This window comes from Palaemon carinicauda, chromosome 20 (genome assembly GCF_036898095.1).
Source record: "Palaemon carinicauda isolate YSFRI2023 chromosome 20, ASM3689809v2, whole genome shotgun sequence".
Lineage (NCBI taxonomy): Eukaryota > Metazoa > Arthropoda > Malacostraca > Decapoda > Palaemonidae > Palaemon > Palaemon carinicauda.
Genome location: NC_090744.1, coordinates 26,198,669 through 26,211,168, shown reverse-complemented (window position 1 = coordinate 26,211,168; position 12,500 = coordinate 26,198,669). Strand labels below are relative to the sequence as shown.

General features: G+C 34.0%; 1 protein-coding gene across 1 annotated transcript in view; it reads left to right on the top strand.

Annotated features, from left to right (window-relative positions):
- Window positions 1–3,027, top strand: part of LOC137659704 (axoneme-associated protein mst101(1)-like) — a 165,728-nt gene extending 162,701 nt beyond the window's left edge. The window contains exon 5 of the mRNA XM_068394525.1: window positions 2,915–3,027. Coding sequence (XP_068250626.1) covers window positions 2,915–3,027 — 113 coding nt within the window. The remainder of the gene's footprint in view (window positions 1–2,914) is intronic.
- The last annotated feature ends 9,473 nt before the right edge of the window (window positions 3,028–12,500 follow it).

Below are 12,500 nucleotides of genomic sequence, written 5' to 3'. Positions count from 1 at the left end.
GAAAAATATTTGCAGGAGTATACGTACGAGGTGCAATTTGAAATGGAACACGACATTTGCATTTCAATAATATACAAAAGAAAAAACTTTAATAATTCCCGCTAGAAATTTTCTAAACAAAAAATCTAATAACTCCATTATAGATTTTCTAATAAAACGTCTAATACTAACCACTAAAAAATTTCTAATAAAATAATCTAATAATTCACATTATAAATTTTTCTAAGAAAATAAAAGTCAAAATTTTCTAAGAATAAAAAGTCTAATAATTCCCATTATAAAGTTTCTAAGAAAAAGCTTAACAATTCCCAATCAAATTTTTTAAAGAACAAAATATGTAATAATCATCATCATCCTCATCTCCTCCTACGCCTATTGACGCAAAGGGCCTTGGTTAGATTTCGCCAGTCGTCTTTGCCTTGGGCTTATAAATCAATACTTCTCCACTCATCATCTACATCACGTTTCATAGTCCTCAGCCATGTAGGCCTGGGTCTTCCAACTCTTCTAGTGCCTTGTGGAGTCCAGTTGAAAGTTTGGTGAACTAATCTCTCTTGGGGAGTGCGAAGAGCATGCCCAAACCATCTCCATCTACCCTTCACCATGATTTCATCCACACATGGCACTCGAGTAATCTCTCTTATAGTTTCATTTCTAATCATGTCCTGCCACTTAACTCCCAATATCCTTCTGAGGGCTTTGTTTTTAAATCTACTAAATCTGTTAGATACTGTTTCATTGTTATACTACAACTCATGTCTATATAGTAACACAGATCTCACTGAACTGATATATACCCTGATTTTTATGTAATTTCAGACGATTTGATTTCCAAATTTATCTAACATAACCATTGTCTGATTTGCTTTTTTCAATCTTTCACTAAACTCAAACTAATTCCCATTATGAATTTTCTAAGAAAAGAATTGTTAACTCTAAATAATTTCCATTATAAATCTTCTAAGAAAATAATGATTTAACTCAAAATAATTTCCATTATAAATTTTCTAAGAAAATAATGATTTAACTCAAATTAATTTCCATTATAAATTTTCTAAGGTAACAATTATTTAATTCAAAATAATTCCCATTATAAATTTTCTAAGGAAACAATTATTTAACTCAAATTAATTCCCATTATAAATTTTTAAAGAAAATAATTATTAAATTCAAAATAATTCCCACTATAAATTTTCTAAGGAAACAATTATTCAACTCAAATTAATTCCCATTATAAATTTTCTAAGGAAACAATTATTTATCTCAAAGTAATTCCCATTATAAATTTTTGAAAGAAAACAATTATTTAACTCAAATTAATTCCCATTATAAATTTTCTAAGGAAACAATTATCTAACTCAAATGAAATCCCATTATAAATTTTCTAAAAAAATAATGATTTAACTCTAATTTCCATTATATATTTTTTTTAGAAAATAATTATTCAACTCAAAATAATTCCCACTATAAATTTTCTAAGAAAACAATTATTTAACTCAAATTAATTCCCATTATAAATTTTCTAAGAAAACAATTATTTAACTCAAATTAATTCCCATTATAAATTTTCTAAGGAAACAATTATCTAACTCAAATGAAATCCCATTATAAATTTTCTAAGAAAATAATGATTTAACTCTAATTTCCATTATATATTTTTTTTAGAAAATAATTATTCAACTCAAAATAATTCCAATTATAAATTTTCTAAGGAAACAATTCTCTAACTCAAATTAATTCCCATTATAAATTTTCTAAGTAAACAATGTCTAATAATTCCTAAAAATTCTCTCTCTGCAAGCAATGCTGCTCTTCCATAAACCACAGTCAGTTAATCCAACTTTCTCGCGGCAACGAAATTGCCCAGAATAAATCCTCATAGCAAAGCTGAATCTGAAATTACACACGGCTGAATTCACTGGATGAAGCCGAATAAATAGTAGTTCTAGCTTTCTTTTATTATTCCATAAAATGTATTTGCTACATAAATTTGAATTTTCAATGATGAACTGCGTCGTTACCTCTCTCTCTCTCTCTCTCTCTCTCTCTCTCTCTCTCTCTCTCTCTCTCTCTCTCTCTCTCTCTCTCTCTCTGTCTATGATACTGGTTTTTACACATCTAGGTATAATCGCTTCCAATTATAAAAGACATTCGGTAATATATATATATATATATATATATATATATATATATATATATTATATATATACAAATATACACATATATATATACAGTATATATATGTTTATATATATACACACACATATATATATATATACATATATATATATATATATATATATATATATATATATATATATATATTCATATATATATATATATATATTCTCTCTCTCTCTCTCTCTCTCTCTCTCTCTCTCTCTCTCTCTCTCTCTCTCTCTCTAATAAGAGCGAGTATCTAGATTCTACTCAAAGGTATCAGGCTATTATGATCGCTTGTTATTGCTTAAGCGTGGAATATGCCACCTGCCCACATGCATATTTTAACCTGATTCAGGTGAACTAAAGATGACGGCCAATATTGAGAGAGAGAGAGAGAGAGAGAGAGAGAGAGAGAGAGAGAGAGAGAGAGAGAGTTTGCCAACGACGTTTCTGTTTGGATAGTATTAATGACTTAAATCGTTCTAACGCATAATGATTTTCATTTGTTTCAAGTTATAGAGGAAAATACAATTACACGTTTAAAGGTTTAAAGGCCACTCATAAATGCCAGAGGCAAGGGAAAGTGACACTGCCTATCGAGCAGGACAATGCCCTAGAGACTGACCATATATACATATGATCAGCGACCAAACTCCCGCTCCACCCAAGCTAAGACCAAGGAGAGCCAGGCAATGGCTGCTGATGACTCAAACGATAGACCTATAGGCTCTCCAAAACACCCCAACCATAGGTCATAAGGAGGAAAAGGTTGCAGAGACCAAAGAAACTAACGAGTTTGAGCGACACTTGAACTACAGTCTGGCGTTCACCGGTCAGGAATACCACATGGGCCACCACAATTAACATGACTATCAGAAAGCGTTAGTGACACGTGACTTAATCTCAAAGTTATCAAAACCTTGATTTAATAATTTAATAACTTTTCATGTCTTTTAAAAGTAATCAACTGCTCATGTGCTATTGATATGTAACCTTAAATAACATTGAGAACTGCTTCATACAGATGAACATTCAGGTAAGTTGAGAGAGAGAGAGAGAGAGAGAGAGAGAGAGAGAGAGAGAGAGAGAGAGAGAGAGAGAGAGAGAGAGCCATTTTCCATTACATAAATAATTATTCGTTTTTTTTAGTTAAATTTATATATTTTTTATATCTTCATTTATATAATTTATATCTCATTTTACTTTCCTAAATGTTCTTAAATCTCCTGTTTCCTCACTTTCATAGTCTTATTTTTACGAGTGAATTATAATAACAACAACATTAACAACTAGCGAGCCTGAAGATCTTTCTCAGGGATACCAGAAAACCTGAAACATGAAAAACAGAACTATCACAAAATCATAAGGTCTAAAGGCCACTCATGAATGGCAGAGGTAAGGAATTCTAGCTAGCAGAACAATACCTAGGGTCTAACCCTATCATCAGCGCCTAAGCCCCTTCCCTACCTAAGCTAAGACCAGGGAGGGCCAGGCAATGACTGCTGATGACTCATCAGGTAGACCTATAGGTTTCCCTAAACACTGCGCCCCTATCCTTTGCTCACAAGGATGGTGAGGTTGCAGACAGTACTAGAAACTATCGACTTTGAGCGGGACTCGAACTTTAGTCCGGCAGATCAACAGATAGGGACGTTTCCAATAGACCACCACAAAGAAGTCTTTGATTTTATGTGTATCTAATTCTCCTTGTGGATTTATCAGTTAAGATTGTCTTACTTTCTTAATTATCTTCCCGAGGTGTACCAGTAATTTCTGTCTCCAACTGTACATGACGACATAAAATGTAAATGAACTGCTATCAAATGTCATTTAATTACTAAAATGTATCTGCCCTTTCAAAGACAACACAAATTAAGTCATTACCACCAGAGAGAGAGAGAGAGAGAGAGAGAGAGAGAGAGAGAGAGAGAGAGAGAGAGAGAGAGAGAGTGCTACTGCTATTTGAGCGACTTGCACTAAGGCTCTTGCACTAAGGCAGCCGGTAAAAAGAGAGAGAGAGAGAGAGAGAGAGAGAGAGAGAGAGAGAGAGAGAGAGAGAGAGAGAGAGAGAGAGAGAGAGTGCTACTGCTATCAGAGCGACTTGCACAGAAGGTGCAAGCCACGGGCTCTGGCGCTAAGGCAGCCCGTAAAGAGAGAGAGAGAGAGAGAGAGAGAGAGAGAGAGAGAGAGAGAGAGAGAGAGAGGGGGGGGGGGTTCTGGTAAATCATTCAGTGAGGAATACGGTTATGTTAGGCAGAATCTGATCATTAATTTCGTTCCAGGCGAAAGATGCACAACTGCTTCATTTAACAGACGACGCAAGGGCTCATTAAGGGGAGTCATTTACGCTATGATCCCATCAACACCTTCTACCATGCGTTCGCGTTCTAAAAAAAAAAAAAAAAAAAAAAAAAAAAAAAAAAAAAAAAAAAAATTCTTCAAAACAACTAATATTCTTCGTTCAAAATACTATCAATCAACCTTTAGTTAAAAAGTAACAAAAAACAATTATAATTAAATTTTAAGTTAGAAAATACCATATAAACCAAAGGGAAATATTCCGGATATCTTAGGCTGTTTATCTGAATTTTATTGCAATATATACATACATACATACATACATATATATATATATATATATATATATAAATATATATATATATATATATATATATATATATATATATATATATATATAATCCACTTATAAATAGAACATACACCCTTTAATATGTACAAAGTCGTGATCAGATTGTTTTTATTACATACACACACACACACACACAGACACACACACACACACACACACACATATATATATATATATATATATATATATATCTATATATAAATATAATATATATAAATATATATAATATATATATATATCTATATATAAATATAATATATATAAATATATATAATATATATATATATATATATATATATATATATATATATATATATATATATAAATTCCTTTCTGAGTGGCGATACCTTAACGTGGTTTGTGTATCGCCATGATCATCAAAGCTGTAGCCTACTAGTCTGGGCCATTCGTACTAGGGTGGTTTGCTGTGAGCTATCAAAGTTAAGTCTCCCACCATCATCAATCCCAAGTTTCCAGCGGGGTGGTGAAAATGACCAAACCCCAGACATGACCAAGATATGTCTGAGGCCTTCGTCCTGCAGTGGACTAGAAACGGTTGCATTTTTATAGATTTGTAGTTGATGTTGATGTGTGTGTATAAACATATATATATATATATATATATATATATATATATATATATATATATATATATATATATATGATAAATTTTGCACATTTAGACGTGTTTTTCATATTCAAATAAGCCATGTATATTTTTGATACATTAATGTCTGGATTGCCTGGGGCTCTGATCCCGAGGTCGTTAAGAGAATCCAGACATTAATGTATCAAAAATATATATGGCTTATTTGAATATATATATATATATATATATATATATATATATATATATATATATATATATACACATCTATATAAAGAATATTAATAATAATAATTATGATATCTATAACTGAAAGTAATGATAATTTACTTCTAATAATTCCTATCTATGTTAGACAAAGACCCCAATGGAATTCCGATATTAATCAGCAAGATTTTCCTCAGGGAGGTACATACATTGTGATTGGGTTTTCTTTCATTACTGCAAAATACGTCATGTTTTAATTAAAATTGTATAGAGTCCTTTTAAAAATACGATGATGATAATAAATCATCATTATCGTTATTATTATATCTATCATCATTATCAATTAAGTAATTTACGAAAACATTAAGCAACCAAGAAGAGGATTTAAATGTGGAAAAATATCAATGACTGGTTGATTTCTTAGTAGGTTGAAGGTTGGCTGTTTTGTCCGCGCGGTTTTGTAAGCTCTGTTTTGTCCGCGCTGTTTTGTCCACGCGGTTATGACCGCGCGGTTTTGTCCGTGCGGTTTAGAAATCAATGGACAATAAGGTCCTTAACATGCTGTCCGCTCGAGCCACAGTGATTTACTGTGCACTGGTAACCCGCGCGGTAACAGCATAGCGGCCTATAGAAACTACAAGGCGACTCGGAGAAAATCTTTGAGATACGACCGCTAGAGATATTGGGTTCTTTGATTGGCCAGACAGTATTTCATTGGATCCCTTCCTCTGGTTACGGTTCATTTTCCTTTGCCTACACATACACTAAATAGTTTGTCCTATTCTGTCTACATTTTCCTCTGTCCTCATACACCTGACAACACAGATTACAAAGCAATTCTTCATCCCTCAAGGGGGTTAACTATTGCACTTCTAATTGTTCAGTGGCTACTTTCCTCTTGGTAAAGGTAGAAGAGATATTTCAGCTATGGTAAGCAGCTCTTCTAGAAGGACACTCCAAAATCCAACCATTGTTCTCTAGCCTTAGGTAGTGCCATAGCCTCTGTACCATGGTCTTCCACTGTCTTGGGGTAGAGTTCTTAGTCCCAGAGCTCGGGGGGTTTTATTTATGTTTTTGAGTGCAAAAGGTCTGTTAGTTGGTTCTATAGTAGAATTTTCTCAGGAATTAAAAAATCTATTTCTTACAAACACAGCGGTAGCCGTTTTTTCAGAAATGCGCATTGAATATGGGTACCCCTTTTGAAAATTAACTTTCTCTATGGTGCCTCCCAATGTTATACATTTCAATTTAAATGTTCATTTGCCAAATGTTAACGTATAAAGTGCCTCCAAATAATTATTTTTTGGTAACGATATCTTTCTATGATTCATTTGATGTGACTAATGTAGGATTATTTCGTTGTTGTTTTTTAAATTTCAGATTATCAAAGATGTCACGGAAAGTTATTGTGAATAAGTAGCATTTTGTAATTTTCTCTTTTTCGGATTTTCTACCAATCAAAGGCCAATATATTGTTGTACATGCAATTGAAATAACTTATTCTTTCCAATGTCTCAAAGTATGTTTATTTTGAACATTAACATATTATAGCTTTCAATTAATTGTAATGCAAATTAGATGTGTACACAAACAAATAATTGCGTTTTGAATTATACCAAGAAGTGGATGATAATTTAAATTACACTATAGCATTACTTTTGGTGTTGCAATGATATATTTAAATATGCAAAGGTCATGGCCCATGGGCATAGTAGTGTATATATATATATATATATATATATATATATATATATATATATATATATATATATATATATATTCTAATGCTATCATGCTGGCAGCAAACTGTTCTCTATGTATCCTAATCAAATCATTCATTTCATGATGACACAAAGTTTACTGTCCATCATCAAAGTCAGATTCATCACTACTGTAGAGTCAAACTGAGTTTGATTATCAGTCACATCTATGTTGATGTCATCTTCTGTATCATGACTAAGATGACGTACCGCACTCTGTGGAAGTTGGTTTCCATTGAACCAGTCAATAACAAATGAGTTGCCGACCAGCTTCCATCCGTGTTCCTCGGCTGGAGTTGTGCACGGTTGAGGACGTTTGGCATTTTTCCGCATGGCAGCAACATAGTTGGTTCTGTGGATTTTATTGAGCAGGACTTTCTGACTTGGTGGCATGCTGCTAGGATTAATTCCTTGAAATTTTTCTAAAGAATTTTCATCCCTCTTTGGTGCATACTTCTGTTGGAAAAGAGCAAATCTAGCATCATTGATGCTGTTGAGTTTGGGCAAACCATACAATGCACAAGTGAACTTTTCAATAGAAGCCAAACCTTCAGGAGTGACTACAGCATTAACCACAAGGTTTGCAAAAGCTTCCTTAAAATTGTCATGCTTCAAAATCAACTGCAAGGCTTTCAGCTTTCCTTTGCTCATAAATGATGATGTGTAGTCTGAACCAGTGAAGGCATGCAATGCTGGTAAAGCATCAATCATGGCTCGATCCATATGATCCACCAGCAGTGAGATGTTAATGTGTCTCCTTGTGTTGTTACTGCTAAGGCCAGCATCCATCCAAATAGTGAAACTGCTGCCATTCGTATGATTTCAATGTGATACAGGAGCAAAATAAACACATCTGTGTCCGAACTTCTGATGACTACTGAAGAACATCTGTTCTTTTCGAGGATGTGATGTAGATGGTACATAATCCGTGTATCAGCTTCTTCATGGAGACATCTAAGCTGTGGGATCTCTTCTCTGTGGACTTTTCCGTCCCTGGTATTGAAGGAGTAGCAGGTTTTGTCAAGAGCGAGATAGACTATGTGACCAGCCAAGATATTTATATGTGTGTTCAGTTCAATCTGTCAGGAGGAACTGAAAAAATGCTGTCTTGAAAGCTGATGACCACAATGCCTTCTGCCAGTCTTTTGGATACTTCTGCTTTGGCCCTGCTATGGTGTATATTGCATTGTCATTTCTACGTCTTGAGTGTTCCACATATTTAATAGGAGTGATGTAGGTGTCACAAACCAAATCTATTCGATGAGACGGCTTCTAGCACAACCAACAGATGATCAGCTGAGCCAATGCCCCAAATGTTGGTGGTAAATTCTGCAGTGTATGCAACAAGAACATGGCGCCGATGATGGTAATGTCCGTTTTACTAGGAGGGGTGTGCTGTCTACCATGCCTTCAATCTTGTGAAGGAGCCTGGCCTTATCCGTTTTGTTGATGCTTCCGTCATCATGTGCCAATGATATGGGTACGGGGGTGAGAGGGTAGGTAAAGACTAGCTCTAGGTCAATATTCTGTGTGGTACTAAGGTAGAAAAGACTTCCAAACAAATCTCTGGTGCCCTTCAATTCAATAACCTTCATGTCATTAACATTATCAGCCAAAGACTGTGCTTGCCTTTTGATATGCTCAGCTGGATTGTCAGAGCTTGCAAAGAGGATTTGAAAGAATGTCAGAAGCGATGTAGGAGTGTCTATTTGCTATTTGATCTTCTGCTAGAGCTTCAGCAGTCAGTGGATCTGGTAGGTTTTTCTGTTTGGTCTTGGCACTGAATACAAGAGAACGAATTTACAATGCTGCTTCCTTGATGTTGCGCTCATCAAATGTTGCCAGACGTATTGCAGAATCTGGTGTGAGAGTGCAACTATAAATTATTGTGCCAGACTTATTGCTCTGCTTTGTCTGCTTCAGTGTTGGATAAGTGTTCTATATTTTCTGGCAAAGTGACTGGGCAGAATATGTTGATTCATCAGATTCCAAGCTTGACATATACCTGCCATGTATTGAGGTAAGCAGTTCAGCACCTTCGTTTTCAATGAATGTTTTGTCAATGTATTGTTTTAGCTCAATGAAAGCAGTCTTGTGGGCTTGTGATTTTTTGGATGTATGATTGGATGTCACCAGTTCTCTTTGGGCACGTTGAAGGTAAAATTTTCTGCAGGAGTGGTGATATTTGACCTCTTTAGAGATGAGGCCAATACCAGTAATTTTTGCCAAAAGCTGTCCATCACACAGTGTCTATGCTGCAGTTTGGATACTTTGGGCACTCGCAATGGTTTCACAGTCGCCTAGTCTTTCTTTTGGCTTGTTTTTTCCTGCTGTCTTTTCACTCCAGTAACAGAACAAGCATAGTTTTGGGAAAATCCCTGTGCTAGATGCTGAGTTACGTTCAATGCTGGATCGTAAGTTTTTTTTTTCAGATGTATTTGCCTTTGCATGTAAATTGTCTGGTATGGTCTGACGAACAGCAGTGAAACTTTTATAACATTGAGAGTGATACCCATCTTTATCACCATAATAGTCAGGAAGCTTAACTGAAAAGTATTTTGAATCTTTGAATAATTTTCGCCGTGCACCATCAGCATGTTTGACTTTCTCCCATGAATCTGGATCAAATGTCTTTACCTCATCCATGCATTTTCTAGTGGTATGGAGAATACAAGAGATCTTATTTGCCATTTTTTACACTACACTAATAACCTGAAAGCACAAATAATATTTATGCGACATCATCATCACCATTACCACCACGATTACCATTCACTTGTTCGCGACAACTTTTGGCGACATCTAGGCTTATCTTAAAGAACAAAAATCAAAACAATCAAACATTAATCACACCAAATGAAGCATAATAAGGTATTCTTAACATAAAATAATTATTTGGAGTCATTATATACATTTAAATTTGGGAAATGTGCATTTAAATTAATATGTATGGAGATTGCTCTTTATCAGAAAGGGTACCCATCTTTAACGTCAGTTTCTGAAAAAACGGCTACGGCTGTGTTTGTAAGAAATAGATTTTTGAATTCCTGAGAAAATTCTACTATGGAAACAACAAACAGACCTTTTGCACTCAAAAACATAAATAAAACCCTCCGAGCTCTGGGTCTATCTCTAGCTTGAGGGTACACTCGGGCACACTATTCTATCTTATTTCTCTTCATCTTGTTTTTTTATATAAGTTTTTGCATGTATAGTTTATTCATAAAAAAAATCTATTTCAAGGTTGTTACTGTTCTTAAAATATTTTATTTAATTGTTCAATACTTTTCTTGAAAAATTTCCTTGTTTCGTTTCCTCACTGGGTTATTTTTTCCTGTTGGAGCTCTTGGGCTTATAGAAAATTGCTTTTCCAACTAAGAATGTAGCTAAACTAACAACAACAACAACAACAACAATAATAATAATAATAATAATAATAATAATAATAATAATAATAATAATAATAATACTGTAAACCCAGCATAGTATCCAGAACATTGCATAATATCAGGCTTATAACTTTGTTTTGTCCATGGGAGTTTCTTTTTCAATCAAAAATATTCATAAAATAAAACAGCCTTAAGCAAGTTGATGGGTGATGGAAAGATTGCAGAAAACTTGAACAAAACTGGTAAAAACCAGAGAATTTAGTTGCTTACTTCCAGACAAGAATATAAAAGTCGAAAGGTACGAAATCATTAAAATTATTATCAAAATTACTAAAAATATAATTATCAAAATTATCATTGTTATTGAAACTATTAAAACTATTAAAATTATCGTTATTATCATAATTATCAAAACTTTTATGAATATGACATTTTCACCGTTATTTCTGTAGATATATAAGATTTTATACAGAGGACTGTAATATCTTTATCGCGCCTTTTATGATGGTGTTGTTGTTGTTGTTGTTGTTGTTGTGGTTGTTGTTGTTGTGGTTAAGATTGCCTTTATTATAGCAAGACACGTGCTCTTGTGTGTCCGATCCTGGATCTCTTTTAAGGTTTCAGACAATATTCTATTATTAATATTTATCTTGAAAAATGCACCACTGATTACACCAGAAGCAAAGTGTACCATCTTATTATAAAGAACAAAACTTACCTCACCAATGAACATCATGAGTAACAAATATCCTAAAATACCAGTTTGAGGAATTCTAAAATTTTAGACTAATTCAAACGCTCATCAAAAGCTCATATATGAATTAAAACCGAATGAACGATACATGGTACAGAAAGTGTACGGCTTGCATTCCGAAGTGAATGCACTAGAACAATATGTTTCTTTCTAAAACAATTTCAAAATCAGCTCAAGTAATTATGGACTCTTATGCAAATTCAAAACTGTATTTGAGATTTTGAAATTACCAACGTAAACGTTAATGAATTTTGATTATTTCCTATTCGCATAACAGCTAATAGTCAGGGGAAAATACGGTTTAACCCCCCCAAAAATTGTAACAAAAGGTTTCTTAACTGATTTTGGTAGGTTTTGATGTCCTTTTTAACATACTAAAAGTTTACCAAACTTTGACCCCCGGAAGAGTGTTTTTTTCAAGATGGCGTCCAAGATGGCCACCGAAACCTTTGAACGATCATAACTCTATAACTATCAACTCAAATTTGATGATCTTGGTGTCTATTCTTACATTTTTGGGGGCAAAGAACACGTTAAGATCATAAAAAATAATGTTGGCCTATTATGTGTCAATGTTTAGGGGTTAGAGGTGGCATTTTCCATATATTTGATTGAATCTAACTGCATAACTAATTCGCATCTTTCTCTATTTCAGATATGATTCAACAATGAGTGCAAGCACAGTCAGTCAAGCTTCTTGTCTAATCTGTAAGGAGGAGATTGAGGAATTCAGTGATAACTGGGTTACAGTTCAGTGGAAGGGGCCAAAAGGAATAAATGATGCCAGTGTCAAGCGGAAAGACGATCTTGTAGTTGAAGCTGGTATGAAAGTGCATAAAAGCTGTTGTCAACAGTATATTAATGTTAAAAACATTAAAAGCCATGTTGCAAAGAAAAGTAATGCTTCTGTGCCAGGAAAGAGAACCACAAGATGCTCAAGTGGAGCTTTTGATAGTGCAAAGGACTGCAT